This window comes from Calypte anna, chromosome 4A (genome assembly GCF_003957555.1).
Source record: "Calypte anna isolate BGI_N300 chromosome 4A, bCalAnn1_v1.p, whole genome shotgun sequence".
In the NCBI taxonomy this organism is placed as follows: Eukaryota; Metazoa; Chordata; class Aves; order Apodiformes; family Trochilidae; genus Calypte; species Calypte anna.
Genome location: NC_044248.1, coordinates 9358499 through 9383286, shown reverse-complemented (window position 1 = coordinate 9383286; position 24788 = coordinate 9358499). Strand labels below are relative to the sequence as shown.

At 37.1% G+C, this 24788-nt stretch overlaps 1 protein-coding gene across 1 annotated transcript in view; it reads left to right on the top strand.

The window, feature by feature from the left end:
* The window catches only part of DHX15 (DEAH-box helicase 15), a 40831-nt gene extending 17440 nt beyond the window's left edge, over nt 1–23391 (top strand). The window contains exons 6-14 of the mRNA XM_030449557.1: nt 4615–4782; nt 9220–9306; nt 10527–10676; nt 10850–10958; nt 12045–12236; nt 15231–15353; nt 17056–17246; nt 21531–21700; nt 22822–23391. Of these exons, the coding sequence (XP_030305417.1) occupies nt 4615–4782; nt 9220–9306; nt 10527–10676; nt 10850–10958; nt 12045–12236; nt 15231–15353; nt 17056–17246; nt 21531–21700; nt 22822–22939 (1308 nt within the window). The 3' untranslated portion in view covers nt 22940–23391. The remainder of the gene's footprint in view (nt 1–4614; nt 4783–9219; nt 9307–10526; nt 10677–10849; nt 10959–12044; nt 12237–15230; nt 15354–17055; nt 17247–21530; nt 21701–22821) is intronic.
* Nucleotides 23392–24788: the final 1397 nt, after the last annotated feature.

The window sequence follows — 24788 nt, the reverse complement described above, 5'->3', positions numbered from 1 at the left end:
TCTGCTCTGTGTCAGCTTAATCATTTAACATAAGCAGCTATTTCACTTGTAGATGTATTGCCATGAGAGGGGGAAAATAAAGCACCATGCTTCTAATATTTTGAAAGGTTGATACGAGTAGTTGGCATGTTATTCTTTTCCAGAGGATGCTGAAATGGGATATAGCCAGCAGTCCCTCCATTCTGAGAATTCAGCTCTACTTTTGTCAACAGGCTTCAAATAGTTTCCCTCTAGTCTGGTGGATCTTTGTATTTCAGGCTGCAGAGAAACACAGCTTCAATGTGAGGAATAAAACTTACTGTAGGCACTACTCATCAGCCAGCCTATTCTTTGGAAAATTGGGTTAAGATGGAGTAAAAATCTTGTCAATTTGAGGAGGCATAAGTAATCTACTAACTGTTATGTGAAAATACAGATGGCTGCACTAGTGTTTCTATTACATCAGAGGGAAACTACACCCTTCTCTGGCTTTGTTCCTAAAGAAAACACTGCTAAGGATTGGTTCCCTTACATACTTAGGTCTTGCTGAAAGTTATGGCACAATAGAAGTTCCAGTTGAAATCCTGAAGTGTTTTGGTGTCGCAGAATTGCTTTCTGATACTTAGGTTCCTGAATGAAATCCATCTCATTGGAAAGGTAGCTTGAGTATTGCCTATTGTCTACCAGTTGTTTGAAGGCCAAGGGGCCTCAAGGCCTCAGGGGTTATGTGGCCTTAACGACACCAATGTCTTGGAAGAAAAGCCATTTAAATTAGGTGAAATTTGATTTAGTAATAGTAATCTTGATGAAATCATCTGCTTAGTCACTGCTTTTTTCCTTTTGCGAACTATATTTAGCTGAGGGTTACAAAGTACAAGTTGTTGACTGTTGAATGCTTAGATAACTTTGTTTTTCCTGGTTGAAAAATACCACCCCATTACCTCCTTGATGACTAGTATATCCATAAGAAGAAATATTTTAGCTTTACTGATTCTTGTCTGTCTTTGGAGCTTTTCCAAGGGGACTCACGCTGTTGAATACTCCATGTGTATTACTATGAAGTTCCTAGCTGCTCCTTGTTTTTACTTTCCATAGTATTGCAGCAAATTATCTGTCTGCATATTGTTAATTTATTTTGATTGGACCAAGCAATAAGGTTTTTGGAAGCTTTAAAGTGTGTATTAAGACCATCTGGAACAATTCTGATAAGATGTTGTGAAGGGAAGGCATACTGAGTTTGTGGAACTTGAAGCTTGAAATAAATTTTTTTAGCTAGCATGTAACATTTCCCCTGTTTGCTATTTGCCTTTCAGTAGTCCTCTTTTTAGAATAAATGTACTGATGGACAGTGTCATTGACTACAGTTTTTATTCAGGGCTGTTGCTTAAACAGTAAAAATCTTCAGTTCTCTGAGGAGCTAGGTTCAAGTTCAGCCTAGTAGCTTCAGCCTTGTCTAAACCTACTTTCTTACTTGATTAATTCTGAAGCAGGGCTTTGTGTTGAGGCACTAGGCAGCCATGGGTCTAACCGTGTGGCTCCTCTCATCCTGTGTCTGTTCCTGCTCTTGGTACCCTGATACCTGCTATTGTGGGTTGGTGGTCTGATAGTATGGACTCTGAGGAATTTTTGGGGCATAAATGCAGATTCATTTATGCCTTCCATATTGTCCCTCCTGGAAGAAGAACCTCTTACATGGGGGTTGATGGAATAAACCCTCTTCATTGGATTTGGAGTAGATGGTGTGCAAATACTCAAATGTGTGTGTGTGTATTGATTTTTTTTCAAAAAGCCTGTCTTACTTCAGTAAGTCAGGACAATTCAGTTTAACTTGCTGAATCTTCAGAGGATTAAAGTCATAGTTACACCTTCAACTATATCTCTTATCTCCAGACTTAAATTTATTTTCATGTGATACAGATTTTTGTGATACAAATACAGGTTTTTTTAGGTTGGATGTTATGAATAATTTCTTCACTGAAAAGGGTTTATCAGACATTGGAACATGCTGCCCAGGGCAGTGGTAGAGTCATCATTCCTGGAGATATTTAATAGTATAAATGTAGCACTTAGGGATATGGCTTACCTAAGGTTTTGTCAGTGTTAGGTCAGTGGTTGGACTTAATGCTTTTGAGGGTCTTGACCAACAAAGGTGATTCTGTGACATGAAACATGCAACACTTAAGTGACTCCTTAATACTCTATAAAGATTGTTCTTACTGCATATGTGCATTCTAGATGGTGTACATTGAGATACCTGTTTTATTTGTCTGCTGGATTGGAGGGTGGTTGTGAATACAGTTGAAGTAGAGATATAATTTTCTGCTAGTGGGGTAAATAAAACAGCCTTTTTAATTTTTGTTTTGGTTCTGTTTGGGTTTTTCCATTTTTTTTTTTTTTAATAAAGCAGTTTAGAACAGAGGAATTCTCTTTTACTGTCTTTAGACAGTAGCTCTTTGACTTGCATCTTAATTTCAGCATATCTGTAGTGACCTGTGCAAATCTGTGGAGTGATGGTTATATATGCATTGGTCATCCCCATGTTGAGGTATTTTAATGAGTCTGGGTCAAGGATACTTTGAAACTGCATAGGGAAACTCTGGAGAGAAATAGAACTTTGATCTCTTCTGAAAGATGATAGGTGGCTGTGAACACATGTGGCCTGAAGGCTGTAGTGCTTTCATTTTTCACTACTTGTTTGTATTTTACTCTAAAGTATAAAACTGTCCTGAAGGCTCTAGTCACTCCTGTTGTAGATTAGGTGTCCTACCCAGCACCAGAGCTTTCCCAGTAATATTGGGAACTACATGAAACAGTGTAGTGACCTTCAGATCAGGAACTAAGGTCTGTATTGTATTTCTACTTTAGCTTTTGGCTTCTGATTTCTGTCTCGTTTTATATTAAATGTATAACAGGCCCAAGTATCAGCTTGTCAAGTCTTTCAAAGAGTGCAAATTTGGGAGGGAGTGTAGCTGTCTAGTTAATAAACTATTTATTTTAACATGTTGTCTTTTTACATGAGCACCATTGTTAGAGGTTTAATTTAATGAGCTACTTTATATGATTTGCCAGTTCAGTTAGATTTTTCTTTTTTACTGGGAGGCTATTACTGAACTTTAACAAAGGATTTATCACCAGTACACCAGATATTGACATCTGTGTAAAGAAATTAATTCTCTGTTAATAAACCAGTAGGGGGCATTCCAACTCAGTTTCTTGTATGCCTCTTAGATTTTATGAAGGGTGTATTGGATTTGTTGGCAAAGTGCACCTTTGTTGAAAAGGTTTTTTGTAAATATCTGCAGTTAATTCAAATTGGCAAGATAATGCGAGAAAGCATTAGGCTTACTATTAAAGGGCTCTTACATCAAAGAAGAAGAGTCTTCATTTTGCCGTATTTACATTTATTATATTTACTGATCAATACAGAACATGAGAATTGTTACAAGTCTCTTAAGAACAAGTTATAAAGACCCACATTTATTCCAAAGTTTATTTCAATTTGTTTTCTGAAAGGGAGGTTGAGTTTGCTTTTTTAATTACAGTTAAAGCACTAATTTTTAGAGAACCCTTAGGTTAACCTGTTCTGTGTATTTGCTTGCGAGTCTTAAGCATCACTTCAGCTTCATGCTGGTGAATTATTTGTTTTAAGGGAGGTCTGGCCTCTTTTTTGAAGTATCTTGCAGTCATTTTTTTGGCAATTGTTGCTTCCTGTCATGATGACTTTGTTCCCGTCAGTGGTTCAGCTGGAATATCAATAGTTGCTAAGTTTGCCTTTCAGTTATACCAGTAGAGGCTCTGTTGTAATTCCTAAATTGAAGTTAATGAATTGTGCTATTCATTGACCTAAATTTTTGTGCACTTAAATTACCATTAAATCTTGTAACTTTAACTATAGGTCACCTAGCTGACTTAAATGTGGTTGTTTAAAATGAAACAGAATTGTAAATAATTGGTCCATGGTGAACTTCTTTTCATGGAAAGCTAGTCATAAAATAAGCTATCAAATACTGTAGAAAATACTGAATAAGGAAAGTAATGAAAAATCTTTCTCATATTAAGAGTATTTAATTGACTTAAGATTAAATTATATTTCAGTTAAAGTAAAAGTTGAAACACTGGATTGAGAGATTTATTTTTGAGCTTCCATGTTTATACTGTAAAGGTGTTTTGCTTCATTGTACCTAATGAGAACAATCTTCCATATAATAGCATTAGTGATATATGGCATGAGAGCTTAATTAGCTTATTTTAAATATCCTGCACATCAATTTCTTAGATTGTGAAAATTGAAAAGGTCATGAGTGCAGTTTAATATTCCAGGGTGAGAGATTTCAATTTTAGTACAATTTGCAGAGAATTAATTAGGAAACATGACTAAAAGAAAAAGGATGTTGAATGCAAATTAGGCTATTCATTAGAGTATGGAAGCTGAAGCATCTTCAAGTATTGTGGAAATCTGATTGCAAATTCAGCAAGCACCTTGATTTTAATATAATTATTTTTATTTTTTAAAGTAGAAGTTACTGTAATTGTTTTTCAGGGTGTAGACATCATGTAGTTGTCATAAAGCACTAACACGTGTGCTGTCTTTTTTGTGGGGTTCTCTTTTAACCATGTTTTTTGTTTGTTTTACAGGAGATTGATGAAGCCTGCAAGAGGATAAAACGTGAAATTGATGATTTAGGCCCTGAAGTTGGTGACATCAAAATCATTCCATTGTATTCCACCCTCCCTCCACAGCAGCAGCAAAGGATTTTTGAACCTCCCCCACCAAAAAAACAAAATGGAGCAATAGGAAGAAAGGTAAATAGTATCCTGTTCTAGTATTCTGTTTAGTGACTAACTACTTCCAGTTGTGTGGGCAATTAAATGAGCTGCAGCTCTCCTAAATGTATTTGGACAGCAGCAAGTAGAAGGTATTTTAGATGAAGACTCCTTAGAGTTTGTTTCTCAATGCAATTTAAAACTGACTTCCATCTGTAACACAGGTATGTTCTAGTAACAGATTTGACTGAATAGGAGGTGCATTCATACAAGTTTGTTATGAGAATTATAATGTCAGATTAAATACTGAATTTGAAAACAAAGTTTTGTGTGCAGGGATGGGATTTTTTCACTGTTTACTCCAAGAGATGCCCTTTTTGGGTCTTGGGCATGTTTTGTCTGTTGCTCAAGGTTTGACAAGGTGCAAGTTACAGTAAATACACAGAAATTAGGTTGGTGTTTTCTGTAGTAGTAAGCAAGGAAATTGGGTTCTTTGGGCAAAATGGATTGAGAAACTGAAACCTGAAATGACACTAGTGAGTGTTATTTATAAAATTAACAGTTCAGTTCTTGAATGCTTACATAAACCACATTAGAAACTACATGTTTATTTCTCTAAAACTGAACGTTTGGAAGGAATCTTAATAGAGCTTCCTTGAGTTAAACTAATGCTATATGAAACTGTAGCAATCTCAAAGTTAATATTTTGAAGGTCAAAGATGAATCATACTGTATATGCTCTAGGGAGGTTTTATTCCTTGATTATTTGCTTTTTTGTGCAGTACAGTGCATCAGTGCAGTACAGGAATACTATCAACAGCTTTCTTGTGTTCTGGAAGAATAAAGCACTTAACAAATTTAGTGAAATGATCCTCTTTCTTATTGAAGTTGATTGCAGAAAGCGTACAGTCTGAAATCATGAAACTAATGCTGCAACAAGACTATTAGCAAATTACTTGAATGAATTAAATTGATTTTTGGTGATAGACAAGTGATACCTGTGTATTTGTCTTGGTTTAACCCCAGCTGGCAACACAACCCCACGCAGCCACTAACCTCTGGTGGCATGGAGTAAAAGTGACAAGTTGTGTGGGTTGAGATAAAGACAGTTTAATAGGTGAAGGAAGAGCCGTGCACACAAGCAAAGCAAAACAGGGAATTCATTCACTGCTTCCCATTGGCAGGCAGGTGCTCAGCCATGCCCAGGAAATCAGGGCTGCAGCATGAGTAATGGTTACTGGGGTAGGCAAACTCCCCTGTGAACATCCCTCCCATTCCTCCTCCTCTGATCTTTATATGCTGAGCATGATGTCACATGGCATGGAATATCCCTCTGGTCACCTGGGGACAGCTGTCCCACCTGTGTCCCCTCACAGCTTCTTCTGCACCCTTGGCCTTGTGGTTGAACCCTGGCCCCACACAGGCTCCTGCTTATTAATCCTGGAAGAATGCTGGAGGGAGAATCAGTAGGGTAAAAATGAGAAGATAAGTGGATATTTCATCAAATTTTTGTTCAAATTTAAAATGGTGCACTTCAAAATAATGCAGTTTCTGGTTTTCTTGGTAAAAGGGTAAAGAGATGCAGTGTGTAATTTTCATTACAACAACTTGATAAAGCCAGTACCTTTGTCTGAGTGTAGCACCCTCTTTGACTACAAGAAAAAAAATGCCATGCTGGAAAAATCACATGCACAAAGCAGGCACAAAATACATAAGCAACAGAAAAACCCCAAAATCAACAACAACAAAAAAACCCCAAACACAAAACTTCTTTCCTTGCCTGCTTTAAGTGAAATGTTCTGCCTTTTGTGTTTTGGTTTTCATTTCCATAGTGAATCCAGCAATGAGTGAAAGTCTGTCTCTCTAAATTTCAGATATCTTAGTTTCAGTTAGCCTTGGAAATCAAGATATGTAAAGCAGGACCATGGGTTGTGGTGCCTCCACTATCTTGCAAAAACCAGCTTTCATGCAGTCACCTGAACCTTGTTGAAACTAGGTTTTGGAACTGCTGAGGAGAGCAAGCTAGCAGGAGGTCTTAATAATTTCAAAGGCTCTAATGGTCATAAAAACTGAAGTGAAGTACTTGCAATACCTGAGTGAGTATCTCTGGAGATTTAATTTTGTGAAATAAAGGTAAGATACTGAAAGATGTGTGGCATCCTGCAGTAGTAGTGATGGTAACAGCTAGTACTGATACAGCTTGATAATTTAGCATTTTGTCCTCTTGGATGTGCTAGGCAAGATCAACTATCATTGCAAGAAAGGTTTAGATTGAAGATGAAGTTTTTACTGTTACAGTTAATCAGAGCATTTAATACAGAATCTGGAGAAAGATGAAGATGACTTAACAAGGAGCCTTTGTACTCCCTTTCCTACCTTATCCCTTCTTTCCAAATGGTGTTCTGTTTGGTTTTTGGTTTGTTTTTTTCCAGGAGTCTTAAGCATGAGTAGTTAATACATATGTGATAGAGATTTTTGTATATAGATGATATGTAGTTTTTAATATAGTAACTGGTTTAAAGTAGCCTCTAATATTCTTCGGTGTATCAAACAAACAGTTTGAAACAAAACAGTCATTTACAAACACTTTTAATGTAATCTTTTTGGTAATTGCAAAACTTCTTTCAAAGCTAATTAGGTACAATTTATTATTTTACATAGTTAGCACTAATTTCATTTGTTTGGTTTCCAAGGAATTTTGTACTTTGATTTAGGGTCATAAGATATTTCCTCGAGGGTTTTTTTCTTCAATTCCTTGGGTTTTTTATGTTCATTAAGTGTGATTTTTAAGCAATGTGACATGACCAAATGAGATCTGTACATAAAACTGTACTTCTTTTTTTCTTATTTACTGTGTAAATAACTTTATGCAGGTTCTGTACAGTTGATGTATAAGTTAATTCAAGTGCAGGTTAAATTGCTGGGCTAAGCATAGTAAGTGTCGAGTTATGGATCTTAATGTCCTAATAAAAACTGGTGAAGGGAGGCAGGACCAAAGACCAGAAACTGCTCTGTAGCTGGGATTTGAAGATGTTGCATATGGATGCTTCATATGTTAATACATCTGGAAAAAGAGACTTTGAGATAAAGTGTGCTCTCTTGCAGCAAGCTAATTGTGGATTGACCACCCTGTTAACTTGGGAGTGCTGGTTTAATGTGCATATTCAATGACTTGCAATTTTCTAATAAAAAAAAAAATGCATTGTGCTTTTGTGTCAGCACTTAATTGCATTGGTGTTTGTGGCTTTTGTCTCTATCTGTACAGGTTATCTGTGAATGAAAGCTGAACAGTATTTTTTAATTGGAGGATTTTAAGTAGCATGTTGTTTCAGGGTGGAACACCATAACTCCAAATTAATTTCAGGGTTTTTTTTCCAGTGAAGTAGTGCTTTTAATATATAGTAGTATTTGGGCAAGCTTAAGCCTGGAGTCTACTTAAGAAGAGACAGGATGAGTGTAATCAGAAACTGACTGGCAAAATATCAGCCAGGAGGAAGAGAAATTAGCAGGATTATCAATCCAGTCCAACCACTGGCTTCATTGTAATTCAGAGCAAATTGTGAAGGGTCTCTCAAATTCTGATTGCTAAACTGAAAAGAGTGACGGCAGAATGCTCTGAAGCTAAGAAGTGAAAGGTTAGTAGTGTTGATGAAGTGCTGAATGAGTTTGGAGTCTTTGGAGGTAGCTGATTAAATTTCCTAGTAACATGTGATTTAATGTGGTCACTGTTGGGATGTAAGCTAGTGGTATATGTAGAGTGTTACACTGCACTTCTGGACATAAAATTTAAATTATGGCAAATAAGCCTCAGAACTTGGGCATCACTTCATTTTAATTTTTACGTGAGATACAGCCTTCAGTAAGTTTATAGAACTTTAAGAATCTAATGTTCTAAATATGTCAGGATATTTGAATGTCTGGTAATTAAATGAGACAAAGCTGAAATATATACAGTTGAGGAGTTTAGCTGGAATATTTCAACTAATTTATTACAAACTCTATGCTTTATTACTATGCTTTTTATAAAAAGAGCATAGGTGTGCTGGTACAATTACATAACTTTGGATTTAATGTTATTTAACCAGATTGCCCTGTTTAGGCTTTTGAAAAAAGTTTAAAAGCTGGAATTAAGAGATGATGTTATAGGAATTCAGTCTGGTTTATTGTTTTGTGGCAAAGATGTGGGTAAGAATTTGAGTATGGCTCTTTCAAGTAAAATGTTTGCTCTTCTGTTTCTTTAACATTTGCTGTTGTTAGAGACAAAGGGGAGCAGGAACAGTGGTTAAAAATTTATCTGATTTCAACAGAAGTAAATCTGGTTGATTACTGGTTGTCCTATAAAAGTACTGGAGCACAACTCTTGTAGCTGAAGTGAAGCAAAGTTTGTCGTAAATTCTTGGTGCAGAAGCAGGAAAAAGCAGAGCTCTTCAACTTCAGCACAAAGTAATGATGCTTTTTTAATTTTTTTTTTAATAGGTTGTTGTGTCCACTAATATTGCTGAGACATCATTAACAATAGATGGTGTTGTGTTTGTGATTGATCCCGGCTTTGCAAAGCAGAAGGTAAGTACTGCTGTGTTTTTCTTTATAGTAGGGAAAAATACTGGTCTTGTTTGCTCAAGTAACTCTTTGCTTTGTGAAAACAGACAGATCTTGTCCTATGGTTGTTTTGATTTTCTTTTATGATAGGTTTACATTTTATCTAAAGTATTTAGATAATCAGGAGTGCTCTAAAACAGTAAAAAAGGGCAGAAGAATTCAGTTTTCAAAAAACTTAAATGTGTTTTGAGAGTCAGACCTGATATGTGGATTGCCTATATTTAGGGATAAAATAAATACCTTCCTTTTTCCACTGTCTTCATCACTAGGTTTCTTAGAGATTTCTTCCAGTGTTCATACATATTGTCAGCCTTTTAAATATCTGCAAAATGACAGATGCAGTGGAATGTGAGTGCAGTTGATGCCTCTTCTTACACAAGTGTTAGCCACCATTTAGGCCCAGTCTTTTCCCAAGTAGTTCTTACAGTGGAAGAATACATACTGTAATAAAACAATTTTTGTACACATTTATGCCTGTACACACTGGGAGGGTATCAAAACTTGGACCAAAGAACATCTTCAACTGAGTCTACTATGTGACTACTGCTTTTTTTATTTTTTTTTTTTTACAGTATGTTCTATTCCTTAAGCCCTAATGAGTTGGCAAGGCTGCTGTTTATGTATGACTGCAATGGAAATTTTGCAGCACACATTTTCTACTGTGACAGTCTGCATGTACCCTTGAAATAGTGTTGAAAAAGTCTTGCTTTGTCATCAGTCTGGTTTTGTACAGTTGCATTCAACCTTAATGTTAGATTTTTCTAACCTCTGGAACGTGATTATTCAACCTTATAATTGTATCAAGATGACTTTTAAAAATTTATTTGAGCATCAAGAATGTATTTAGCACTCTATAGAACAAATTGGACACATTCCTTCTGCTGTGAAAATCTTATCTAAAAATACACACATTTAAGAAGGGCGGGGAACCTGGCAGGAGTTGTTAACAAATGAATAAGAAGTAAATGGTGTTCTCTAGGCAGTTGTATTTGAAGCTTTCTGTCAGTGATCCAGATGGTTTTGTAGCCAATTTTTTTTCTCAGATACATACAACTTGCAACACTCTAGTCAGAAGCTTTATTTGAAAGGAAGTTTAAAGAAGTCTTTGTTTTTAGATAGTTGTCTCATCCATGGGCAGTGTTCATGCTTTTTCTTTTTTCTGCTGTGATTCTGCTTCCAACCAGGTGTACAATCCTCGCATCAGAGTGGAGTCTCTCTTGGTGACTGCCATCAGTAAAGCTTCTGCTCAACAGCGAGCTGGCCGTGCTGGTCGTACCAGACCAGGCAAGTGCTTCAGGCTGTACACAGAGAAGGCTTATAAAACTGAAATGCAGGTAAGATTACTTCTTTCAGATTACATATATAAAACCTTCTGATTGGTACAGGTAGTGTGTGCTGCCTGGATGCCATGCTACCAAACCAACTTAAAATTTGAATGCTTATGTAGTTTAAAGTGTTTGAGAAAACAAGTGTTCTGAATTTTCTTTTTTCTCCTTCCTTCCCCCAGGACAACACATACCCTGAAATTTTGAGGTCTAACTTAGGATCTGTAGTATTGCAGCTCAAGAAGCTTGGTATAGATGATTTGGTGCACTTTGATTTTATGGATCCTCCAGGTATCTATTTCTTTTTTATCTTGGCTACTGTGTTATGTTTTGATTTGATACCTTTATTTTCATGAATATTTTAAATAACAACAACGTGGGATAAGCTACTCTGGTTTTTTTCACTGTTTTATAGCTGTCCATGAGGAATGTCTTGAGTTTATCCTGAATTTTAGTATGTTTTAAGTTTCTGTCTCTGTAACAACTTCTAGTGGAAAGAAGGAATCCACTGAATGCCTCTTGCCTGCAGAGGATAAGACAAAATTATGAGAATCAGAATGTGTTACTTGCTGGGTTTATTTACTTTCTACCTTGATTACATGTTCTAATAGTGATCAGTTAACAACTATATGTAAATAATAATTGGCTAGCATTTTTAAAGCTGAATACATGTTTTTGGCTTGAATGATGAAGTTAACATGCATCTGCCTTCTAACAGTGTTAAACGTTCAGACATACTTCAAAAACAACTGGGTTATATTGTTAATTAAAAATGTCAGCTATATATAAATACATCAGCATGGCTTAACTTTTTCCCCCTAAAATTAAAAAAAAAGAAAATAATAAATCTGTCAGCTTTTAAACAGCTCTACAGAAGAGTTGCATTAGCTTAGCAGAAAGGCTTTTGGATGTCTGTTTTTCTTTGTGCACGTGATACCCACTCACTGTGAGGAAGGTGGGATTAAGAGAGCATTCTTACAGGCTCAGCATGATGAAAGACTGTAGATAACTAAAGTTTACATGGCTCAGACTTTAGCTCTGTATCAATGTATTTTGTATGGAACAAGGGAAAACACATCAGAGTATTGTTGGGGGAAGTGATACTACTATGATACTGAGACTTTCACAATGCCACTGCTGTCTGAATTTTGTAAAGCTGGAATTTTCAAGTGTTCAAAGCTTTTGATCTAGTTAAGAGCTCTTCTGAATAAGTGATTATTCCCCACCCCCAATTAATTCATGGCTGGATGTAAATAGTTGGTAACAGTGTTGTGTTTGGAAGTCAGTTGAATGAAAAAGGTGGCTTCTAGTCTGTGCTTCCTCATTTTTTCAGAGCAGTTTGATTAATATGCCTGCCTAAATACTTTTTCCTTTCAGCTCCTGAAACTCTGATGAGAGCCTTAGAGCTTTTGAATTATTTGGCTGCTTTAAATGATGATGGAGACTTGACTGAGTTGGGATCCATGATGGCTGAGTTTCCACTGGACCCACAACTGGCCAAAATGGTTATTGCAAGTTGTGACTACAACTGTTCTAATGAGGTCCTCTCTATTACTGCCATGTTGTCAGGTAATGGCCGGGAAAGTTATGATGAACAAAATGCAGTTCAGGGAAAAACTGTTTTCCATATCAAAACTATGAACAATATAAATATATTTCTAATACAAGAATTGGTTTTTTAGTCATCATATAAGGGTTTTAACAATCATCAGGGGTTTACATAGAGACCTTGAACCTAATGAATAGTAATCTTAAGAAATTAACATGCATAAAATGGTCAGTTTGCTCATAACTTTAGTTAAATTTATCTATATTTGAGTTGGTAAGAGGGGGTGGGGGAAATCAGGCTAGTGCAACAAAAATTTCTTTTTGGGCTTTCATAGTCAGGATCAGAAATGTCAGCTCAGCCTTGCTGTTTTGAAGGTGGTGAAATCTATTTCGTATTGTGCATTCTTCTGCACATTGTTAAATCCCAGTATTTCCAAAAGGATTATGATGTAGTTTATATTAAACTATGAGCTTGTACATGAAATAATGACATACTTTTCTGTCACTAAGTGGCAGAGCTGAAGACAATCATTACTTTTAAAGGGAAGAAAGAAACATTGGGGGACAATGTATCTTTATAAGAAGTAACTTGTGTGAATAGCGCTGCCTCAGTGCAGAGCTGCTTGTTGAGAGCTTGATGGGAGAAAAATGTTGTCAAGAAAACCTATCTCATTTCTCAGGTACACAGAACTGAGTGTTTTGTAGTTAGTTGTTACAGGACAAAGGGCAAGATGTAGTCTGTTGTGAAAATGGGGATGTTCCTACTCATAACTACTCTTCTGTCTTTTGGGTGCACTGTTTTGCTAGGCTCTTCACAATGCAGGTGTACTGGTTACATGCTTAACCTAGTTGAATAGAAAAAAATGTTTTGGTTAAGTGTAAAATTTGTTGCTCCAGTTTAGTCTTAACAGTATATTTAAATCAAAGGGTTTTTTTAAGAACAAGCTAAAATGTTTGTTGCAGAGTTATGATTGTTCAGACTCAGAGCAGATGGGCAGGGCAGAATCATAATTTTTATAAATGAAATGTTAGGCTTCATTGCGGAGGTGGTGGTAGGTTGGTGCCTGTCTTTCTCTTCCCTTTCCCCCTCTCCTTAATCTGCACTATAGAACAATAGAGTATTTTTATCTGTGATCTTCAGCTGATATGTCTTACTCTTTTTCTATTTACTTTTTCTCAAGCCACCATGCTACTTTTTTATTTTAAAGAGCAAATAATGAGAAATAAGGGTTTGTGTGTTTTTTTTTAAAAAAAAAGTGTTCAAGATTGTTTGTTAATGTATGAATTTGAAGTAAAATTAGGCTCTTAGAAAAACCCAAGCTCAAGAAACCAAAACCAACAGTCCTAGTATTTGTGAGGACTGTTTCTCAAAGTAAACACTTTTTTGAACCAGCAACATGACTTTGTTCTGGTGCCTTAAGTCCACATAAGGTTGTCAGGTTCTGGATAACAATTCATATGTTAATAGCTTGGAGTAAGTGGAAAACTAGATACCAGAAAAGAGTTGAGGACAGCATAGAATAAATGAGCAAAATAAATGACTGTACATAGTTTCATAAGAGCTGTGCTGTCTTGCTGTGAGGTAGCAAGTGCTATTAAATATTCAAAACACAGAAAAAATTTGAATTTGCTTTTTTTAGTCTGAGCTTGAAATGAAAATAACCTTTATGCTTGTATTTTCAAATGCAGGACCCAAAATACAGGGTGTTTATTTTGCACCTGCATTTCTATTTTATTTAATGCATTGGTCTTTCTGATTTGTTACCATGTGGTTCACTGTTGCAGTGTGGGGTTTCTTTGGTTGGTTGTTTTTTTTCAAGTTCCATCCAGCATTCAACTCAACACATTTTTGAAACGTAGTGTTTTGTGACTATATGAGAATTTTAAAATAAAGTAATGCCACATAATAACGAACAAAAAGGCTCTCATCTGTTAGGGACAGATGAGATGCAAAGAGGTATTCTCAGGAGATTGGTGGGTTTCATATTTTGTGAAGCCTAGTGTAGTCCCAAGCAGCAGAAGGAAGATAAAAGGATTTATAGCATCTTATTTAGTATTAATTTTATTGAAATCTAACCTCAAAACAAAACTGATTTTTTTTTTCTCCTGAAGATTTCTATAAAGTGAAGATCTGTTATTGTTATTTCCAATATCTTGTGAATTAGTATTGGTATTACAAACCTATAAGAATGTTGACAGACCATGAATTAAGTTGGCTGCTACACTGTTTGTGGTCTTTGGTAGGCTGTATTTGGAAAGGGAATGTTAAAACTCTTTTTTTTTTCAAGTCAGACTGAACCAGATTTATGTAAGAGAATGACAGAGAAAGCTCATCACATTGCTGGTTTTTTTTCAATTTTTTTTTTTAAATTTCAAGTAGCGCCAGAGGACGGTTTAACCTTCCACCACTACCGCTACCATCACAACCTTTAGAGTTATTAATCCCTTCATTCACATGTTTCTGTATACCAGTGCTGATAACAATACCACCTTGGGAAGAGGACTTGGCTTTACTGGTGTGTTCTATCTGGCAGCAGATCTGTGATAAAACTCATGTTTGTTTAGACTGTGCTAGAGCAGTACAGTTTCAGAACATCTTTCTTCACTCTCTCCATAGAGGCTCTCTGAGAAAGCAAATTTACAATTGAAGTTTTGTTACCTGGGGTACTGGCTCCTGGTAGAGCTATCAGCACTGGGTCTTGAGCTAAGATCTGTTTAGCCTTCCTGTATACACAGGCAATCTTGATGGCCTTCAGACTAGAGATTTTGATGCCTACATATAGTTCTATTAAAATAATAAGGTACTCTGTAGCTTTGAAACCCTCTTGTCTTACAGATGTGGTTAGGTGTTGATGTACCAAATCAAGGTAGTAAACAGTCCAAGATGCAGTTGGAGGCCATCCTGCCCTGCCCTATGCTCTGTGAACTGACCTAGCTAGGCCTTGTTCCTCTGTCTGTGAATGCGTGACTCATCGATATGGGCGTTTGTGTTGGGCCCATACCAACCTTGTTTAGTCCCACAGTGTTTTGTTCGCCCCACGGAAGCAAAGAAAGCAGCAGATGAAGCCAAGATGAGGTTTGCCCACATAGATGGAGATCATTTGACGTTGCTGAATGTCTACCATGCTTTCAAACAAAGTAAGTGTGCACCTGTTCTAGCAAAACTCTTGGTAATGCTTTGTGCTGGTTGCCTTCGCTCCTGGGCTCCAAGGGCAGTTGAAACACTTGGGCTTGTTTTTTGAGCTATTGTAATATTAAATATAATTTTTATAAAACTCTATAAGGAGCTATTTAAGTGCTACTTTTCTTTGTGAGCAGGAAGAAACAAAACAAAGGTAGACAAGACAGCATGTAATAAATTGATGAGTATGGAAACAAGCCAAGTTTTAAAATAAATTCTGGGTAACCTTGGACAGAAGGGAGCATTCCTATAATGAAGAAATATTTAAAGTTTGTTATCTCACATTAATTATAGGAAAAACTGCATAATTGCTCAGTAGTTTTTCAGGGAAAGCGGTGCAGAAAATGTCCTGAACTTGGAGAAGTATGTGTTCCTGGAACCCAAATGCATTGTAATCCTAACTTTTTATTATAGTTAGGAATTCTGTAATGGAATGGGTGTATTCTGAAACAAATGAGATGGATTGAGAGGCAAAGGGTTATGCATCAACAAGAAGTAACTTAAAGCCATATGATAAATTTATTTCATTTATTTCATTTTCAATCTGTGGGTTGTAGGGAGAATGCGCAGTCCTCCTCAGCATAGTTGCAGTATATTTTAGCTGCTTGAAAAAGATGGGAATAAACAGGTGAAGCTAGGAGTTCCCTTGAAAAATGACTGCATAAACGACACACTTTTTAATGGTGACTTATCCTGGTGGTAAGTAAAAATAGTACACTTCACTGCCAGCCAGGTTAAATACTCCAGTTGCAATTTCCTGTAAGCAAACAAAAAACCTGAAGTCCTTTAGTGTGAGTTAAAAAACAAAAAACCAAAAACCTGTAACTCTGTGCACCTACCTGTAGCAGGTTTTGGGGGTTTTTTTTAGAAATTCTGGGTTGAAGCATTCTGATACTGCATCATTATGTGGTAATCCAAAATAAGGGTATCTACAGAGTAAAGTCCAAGCAAAAGTTACAATCGCTGGAAAAGTAACAGAATTTGGTAGGGAGAACTGGTTTTCTTGGTGTTAAACATCCAGGTTTTTATCCTGACAAGAATGGCTTTGTCTTGATGCCTCGAGATTTCTTGCTAGTTATCTCAGCAGTAAAAACAGTAACTTAAGAGCACTGAGTTCTGTTGATGCTGTATTGCACCAGTCACCTGTATTTACACTTAATTGCTGTGAGGTGCATCCTGCTTCTTTATTAGTCTGTCTAGCTCTTAACTTCTATTTGGACTCTTCATTTAAGGAGTTTTTCTCAAATACAATGTAACTGTCCACAGTTTTCCTGTGTTCACTGCACACTACAGTTAAGGATTGTGCAGTACATTCAGTTCCATTTCACGCTGCAAGTTTGGAAGATACTTTTCTAGCATTGGTTTGGTATGTCAGCAAAACATGAATGATTGTGTGTGTCATGTTGGTGAGGGGTGGGAAGAAGCTAATCTCTGTTCTGACCACTTACATAGAAAATAATGTGGGCAAGTTAGCTAGTGTATGAATCAAGTGAGTAAAATAAGACCTGTTGCTGTTTATAGAAGTTTATGGATGTTTTTTTCAGGTTCACCTGACTGATACCTGCCTGATCAATCAGTTTCTGTTTCATTTATGTGCTCTAATAATGAGATGTGGATAAAATACTGATATTTTGTTATTTGTGTTTTTTAATGTTGCAGATCATGAGTCGGTTCAGTGGTGTTATGACAACTTCATTAACTACAGGTCCCTGATGTCTGCAGACAACGTACGCCAACAGCTGTCACGAATCATGGACAGATTTAATTTGCCTCGTAGAAGCACAGACTTTACCAGCAGAGACTATTATATCAACATAAGAAAGGCATTAGTTACTGGGTATTTCATGCAGGTATGTCTGTATTCTTATGTGGAACACAGTTCATTGTTTATGTGGCTGTTAAATAATAATAACCACAGTTACATCATCAAAACTTCATGAATGCTACTTAAATTATAGATGACCGTATTGCTACTTGGTCTTTGTTGGGTTGCTTGGTTACTGCTCAAATAGTACATTCTTTGGCCAGATCTTATTTGGAAGAGAGGTTTAGTCTTACTGGTATCAAAATACTGTTTCTGGCCTGACCTGTCAGGAATGGTGAAACTGTACTGTTCAAAACTTTGGAAAGGATCCATGTTAACATGAACTTCTTACAAAATTTTTGTGTTATGCCCCTGGGGTTTTTAGTTTTTAGAATACAAAAGTAACTAGCATTTTCAGGAACCTCTTAAATCACACTGAATATGCAAAGTATATATACAGAATATAGCAAGAGGGCTGCTTGCAAAAATCATGGTAATTTCATACTAAAAATAACAGAAATCATCAGATAAATAAATACTGCTTTCTCTCTATGCCTCTTATGAATACAGGCTGAAAGAGTTGAATTCTTCAGGTCTGGGGAAGGCTCTGGAGAGACCTTACAGCAGCCTTCCAGTATCTTAAGGGGCCTGCAAGAAAACTAGGGAGGGACTTTGTAAAAAAGCATGGAGTGATAGGAGATGGAGGAGTGGCTTTAAACTGGAAGAGCATAAATTTAGGTTATACATTAGGACGAGATTTTGACTATGAGGGTGGTGAGACACCAGAACAGGTTGCCCAGAGTAGTTGTGGTCTAGTTGGAGGTGTCCCTGCCCATGCAGGGGGCTTGGTCCCTTCCAGGTCCCTTCCAGCCCAAACCATTCTATGATATATCAGTGTCACTACAGAGGATGAAATTACCTGTGATGTACAGAAGTAAGATATTAGATGATGAGACTACTAAATAAAATCTAATCCTTGCTGCTACTCAGTCTTTGGTGCTATTTCATGTATATAATGATGTATCTTTTGAAGCCTTTACATAATCAGACTCCTAAAATAATAGAAAGGTAATAAATCTATGACATGAAGGTGGTCACCAGTGCATTTAATAGTATTCATTTTGCTCATTAAGAATGCAGGAGAACAGTTCAAAAATTCATAATAATTTCAGAAACACTGTTGCATGCTCTGGAAGCAGAAGCTGAAAATGTTGCTCCTTTGGTGCGTTCCAGCATTCCTTTTTTTTTTTTTAAAAAAAAAAAAAGCCAAACAATTTCTCTAAACTGTCTGAGACAAGCATGCCAAAATTTGGAGTCTTAAATCTAAAAGAGCTGGATCTTGTGATGAAGTTCTGCTTTTACCCTTTTGAAATGTGTTTGAGTTTACACTGTTGTGTGTTTGACTGAAGGCCCCTGCTCGGGCTGTCTAGGCACAGTGACATGATAGATAATAAGTAAGCACAAACATTGTTAACATTTCAGAGGCGGGTGTGTTGTTCTCTAATAAAATCATGACATCCTTGAAATCTGTGTTAGGAGAACCTGAGCTAAAACCTTCTCTGTAGTGGCATATGCTATGGTGACCACTGTTGCCATGTGGGTTTGTGTTGATAAAAGCATTGTCTCTAAACCATCAGCAGGTCGGCATTCCAGGTCTGCAGAGTAACCTGTTAGAGGTGCATGGGCATCTTTTAGTCATGTTTCTGTTACTCTCTAGGTTGTGTAATCAGTAGTGTTAGTTGTTTTGTTCAGGTAGCCTAATTCACCAATTTTTAAAATACAAATAATGAGAAATCTGCCTGTTATCCTGAGGTTCAGGTGTGTTCCCTAGTAACTCGCTATCACTACCCTATGAAATAGGTTCATAGATGTGCTTTGTATGTTTGTGTGGTTTCTGTGGAAACTCAGACTTTTTATCCTCTGGAAAGCTTTGCTTTCCTGTGGAGGATTTCTCAACCAACCACTGATACATTGTGTTTTACAGACACTGGGTTTGGGTGCATGCCAGGGGTTCAAAGGAGAATAAGTGTAGGTGCTGCCTTCTTCTGTGAACTTGTTCACTCCCTCTTGTCAACCTTGGTCTTGCCCAAGGCTGAATTCTTTTAGCTCTGGCACACCACTTGCACCTTCAGAGAAGCAGAGTTGGCTCTTTGTCAGCTGTGCTGGAGCAGCTTGGGCCAGGAGGGAGCAGGAAAATGTAGTAACTGACAGATCATCAGGGCTTGCTGTGAAGCCATAGCTTCACTGGGCAGATTCTGTTATGGAGTATTGTCATTTACTGAGTCTGAAATTCTTTACCAACACACTTAATAGAATCTTCTGAATAGGATGAATACTGTGGCTCAGTGGTAGCTCAGGATTGCAATAAGTCACAATGGCATGTAACTACTTAAAGCTGACTTATCCCTGATACACATGTTCCAAGGAAAGGGGTGTTTTAATTAATTAAGGCTATCCTAGTCCCTGTCCTTCCTTGGAAATTAGGAGCATGCTGTATTTTTCTGTAGTGTTTTCTTTGGGTTTGCTTGGTTGTTTCAGAATCCTTTAACTTCAGAATAATACAACGTAAACAAGAAATAGAACTCCTTACTATCAATATAAGTGGAAAAGCATATTGTATCTATTTAGAAAATACATTATAAAACTTTACTATTTTAATACATCAGAATGAAACTGATATGCTGAAGGCAAATTGTCTTGATTTAAATTTAACACCATACTAAAATGAAACCAAAGTATATTATTTTTTCTGTCTTTTTTTAGGAAGAACAAACAGAAAAAGCATCCAGATATTTTTGTATGCATGCTTTAATATTGATCTGAAAAATGAAACATTTCTTAAAGAAAATAAACTGAACCACAATTCTTTTTTAAAAAAAAGCATAATCTCACAGCAGTGTATGTGCTGTGGTTGTGCTAGGTTCGTGACAGATGAGTTTCTAGTGCAGTCTGGCCTGCAGCTATACAGTTATTTAATTTTGCAAATGTTGGATTGAGTTGGATGAAATTAAGCCTAAATAGTTACAGACAGTGTGCTGTTAATCTCCATTTAAGAGAGTCTCTGTTGGCTCCCCAGATTTGAAATAAAGAAGCAGTGTAATCTCAAATCTTGGGTGAAAAGAATGGCAGACTGTTGAAATACTTTGTTCCACTCCTAAAGCATGTTCTTGATATTCATGTCATATAAATGAGAGGCAAAATCAAAATAAATTATTACTAAAGAGAGATTCTGACTTAAAATTTGAGGGAGCTGTTGCTTTAGAAGTCCTGGGATTTTGATCTATCAGGTGGAGTTTACCTTTGACTAGGCAAAAAAAGGGTGAGATAAAGCTAAGAATTAAGAAAACAACCAAGTACTATGTGTAAAAGCAAAGCAGCTAAAGATGATCTGATGAAAAATGTCTTTCAGTTATTGCCTGCCCTTCTTTAACCTTTTTGCAGTATTTGTGTGTGTATATGTACTGAAATAGGTACTGAGCTAATCTTGAATTACCAGTATCAAAAGGTTAATTTTGGTTAACTTGTTCAGTTAGTCTAACTGTTCCTACCAAGATACCCTTCTAAGGATAACTGTCTGCTTTACCAAATGGTAATGAGCTGGGTATCAGAGCATCTCGGAGAGGCAGGCATTATTCCCTTTCACAGAGGGAAGCTTGGTCAGAGAGAGGTTAATTGATTTTTACCAAGGTCACAGCAGAAACGTGTTGCTGAACCCACATTTTCCAGCTCTGGAGCTCATGCTGTAACAAGACTGTTCTTATTTCTGACATACTGAATTTTCCATTCTTACCGGGCTGACACATTTTTTTTTTTAGGGAGCTGATGTGTGAGAGGATTTGCAGAACAATATGTGCATCAGTAAAATTCCTACTGAAACACTGCACTAATGAAAACTTGAAAGGATAACATTGCAGCTTACGAGTCCCACAGTAGCTAATGCAGTGAAGTGCTTGATGCAGCTGTCTGTAATAGAACACAGCTGACTTTGTGATGTTAGCAACCTGTCCAATAGGTATTCCCTTCCAATACTTTTGCTTGCATTGCTGGTGTTCTAATAAGGATTCTTCTCTTTTGGGTGATAACTATTTTTGTATGTTGCTTGAATTGTGTGTTAGAACATGCACTTGCTGTGATAGTTAGCAGAAACATCTGGCATCTTGATTGTGCCTATAAAAAAACCTGAATAGTTGAAGTGGTCAAGTAATGTGCCAAATTTAGCTGAGGTTTGAAAGCTGGTGTAGTATATTTTGTGTAGAACACTCAACAGTCAGCTTGTAATCACTTCATTTAAAAATTGCCTGTGGTAATGAAAGATTGTCTTTTTACTTAGGTGGCACATTTGGAACGAACAGGGCATTACTTAACAGTAAAAGATAACCAGGTGGTGCAGTTGCATCCTTCTACTGTTCTTGATCATAAACCAGAGTGGGTGCTCTATAACGAGTTTGTCCTTACAACAAAGAATTACATCCGGACATGTACAGACATCAAGCCAGAATGGTAAGCCAAAAAGTCTTAAAACAGTCATGACTTACTGTAAAGCTTTTGGTTTTGTTTTTGTTTTTGTTTTTTTTGTTCTAAAATTCAGATAATTAATGGTTTGCGAGATGATGATGGTGTGAACTTGAGATCCTGTATTTGAAGAAAGGTTTTCTTTGTGTTTGCTTATTTCTATTTGTGGGAGATGTGTGTAAAACTCTGCCTGGGTATAGAGTGTGTGGAGAGATGCTTGATTCAAAGCCAGGTGCTTTAGGAAGGAGCTGCTTGGAGATGTGTCTTGCTTCCTACTTTTGTGCCCAAGCTGAGATGGACACTTGAGATTGACCCAAGTTGAGATACTGGTAGCTTCCTCTAAAGTATAGGACCTGTCTTGGCAGTAGGGGCCTGCAGTTTTTCTAGGAGGATCTGAATGTGATTCAGTGGTGGTAGTACTGGTACAGCCTGTCTTGTCGTAATATTTATTAGTAGAGTTCTTACCAAGGAAACTGGAGGCCTGATCCTTTGCAGACAAGCTCTTGTCTTGCCTGTCTTTAAGCTTGTACTTAAAATGCCAAGTTGTAAGCTTTGGGGACATCAAAGGCTCTTCTGTTGTTGCCAAAGTTGTTCTGTTGCGCAGAGGAGAGTTTAAAGATTTGTAAGCTGGAAAACATAGCATATATGTGCATTTAGATGGTAACTGTGTGCTTGAATTCTTAGAAATCTTTGTCTCAACAATTGCTGTGTAGCCTAAAGAAGGATCCCGTGGCCTTGGTTGCATCTTTAAGCTTAAAACTGCTGTGGCTGAGCAGTACTCTTACACAAACTGTGGTGTGTGGCCTTTGACATTGAGCAGCAGTCTGACTGTACAAGCAGGGACTGCTGTGACTGCCTGTCTGGAACAGGCATGTGTGGCTGAGCAGGAGCATCTCATAGGCTCAGGTGTGTGCTTTCTGCTTTGGACTTGAGCACTTGCACAGCATGGGAGCAAGATGTAAATGTGTGTGTTTGTGTGTGCCATTAATCTTAGCACCGCAGAATGAGCTGAAAATGATGGATGAGCTTTGTTTCCCTCAGTTGTAGAATTTCTGTAGGATGCATCTTGAAGTTTGAGTATTAGTAACAAACTTTTCCTTCTTTGACAGGCTGGTGAAAATTGCCCCTCAATATTATGACATGAGCAATTTTCCACAGTGTGAAGCAAAGAGACAGTTGGATCGCATCATTGCCAAACTTCAGTCCAAGGAATACTCACAGTACTGAATTTATGCTTTGAACTGAAGTTATTCAGAGGACAGCTTTAAGAGAGATGAAAGGATTCAAAGTTCGAGTTGTGCTCTTCACTTTGGTTCAATAATGGCCTTTATTTGAAAGCTTTTTAATTTTTTTCTTTACAGTAAATATTCCATTCTGATTTCATAAATTAAACATTTATGCCTCCCTTTTGTGTTGACACTGTAGCTCATACTGGAAAAGCTGATCAATGTTTTGCAGTTTATTGAAAGTAGTTCTATATATAACAATGTTATAAGCATTTCTTTAGAAATGGTTGAAAATGCTTCTAAAAATGTGATTATCGACCATGGTATGCATGATCGTTGTAATTGTTGACATTCCTTTTAGAAGTTGTGAAATGTTACAACTTGTGCTTATGTAGACACAATCTTCAGCTTCAGTACAAAGGTACTGACTTCAATAAAGTCTATTTATACTAATTTTGTGCCACAGTATGTCAGTATTTCTGTTGTTTTGATCAAAACATGAGAAGCCATTTAGTCTCCTGTTAAACTGCTGCTTTATTGACAAGGCAGTAGTTTAATATTTTAATATTAAAACTGCGGATGCTTAAGCAGCACAATGATGATGACATCAATAGAATGCATACAGTGTTGAGCCCTTGCAGATTAGTTTGAATTATGTAGGAAATTGTTTTAAAAATTAAATGAATGTGGCATTTTTCAGAGTGCTTTCTACAAACATACTCCTAGGTATTTCTTGGACAGAACTGTAGTCCTGTGTCCTGTAAAGTTAAGTGTCTGTGGCCAGTTAGTAATTGCCCTGCTGGGCAATGCTCAGATACAGTTAAGACCAACACAAATAATGCCATAAGTGACACTGTAGGTCAGATTACATTGCACCATGGTAATTATCTGGCAATTTTTAGTGATACAATTTGATGGTATTTACAGCATTTTCAGTTTGGGAAAGTTAATCCCTTGCGGAATTTATAGTAATGTTTAATTAGAGGGCCAGAGCACCTCTGTGAAGATGAGCTGAGAGAGTTGGAATTGTTCAGCCTGGAGGAGAAAAGGTTCCAGGGAGCAGCCTTCCCATACATGAAGGAGCTACAGGAAGGCTGGGGAGGAACTTTTTACAAGAGCGTGGAGGAATAGGACAAGGGGTAATGGCTTTAAACTGTAAGAGAGTAGATTTAGGTTAGGATTAGGAAGAAATCCCTCTCAGTGAGGGTGGTGAGACACCAGAACAGGTTGCCTAGAAAAGCTGTGGATGCTCCATTCCTGGAAAGTGTTCAAGGGCAGGTTGGATGGGGGGCTTGGAGCAACCTGATCTGGGGGGAGGCGTCCCTGCCCATGCAGAAGGGTTGGGCTGGATGGTCTTTTAAAAGGTCCCTTCCAGCCCAAACCATTCTATGATTTCTGTGATTTCACATATTTGCTCAGATTTAAATTTTCCTTGCCTTGAAATACACTGAGATTTGGTCTTCTGGCAAAAAGGAGGAGCTGGAGCAGCTCTTGCTGAAACAGCTTCCCCTGGATTGGGACCTGTGTGCTTGCTGTAAGGCTGAAGCAAAAAAGGTCATGCTGAGTCAGACCAACCTTTAGCACTGGTGGGTGGGATTATCCTATTTAAATCATAGTCATTAGCTGCAAAATCATTTATCATTAAGTAATTTGAGACTTTCTGTCCTATTCCAACTTATTTTTGTCCTAAATTTCCATTTACATGATGGGGAGTAGAGAAGTTCTGACCATTCTGGGGTTGTTGTTTTTTGTTGGGTTTTTTTGTTTGTTTGGTTGGTTGGTTTGTTGTTTGTTTTTTTTTGTTAGCAATGAAAACAGCATCATGAAGGAAACATGTCTGAAGATGGGTA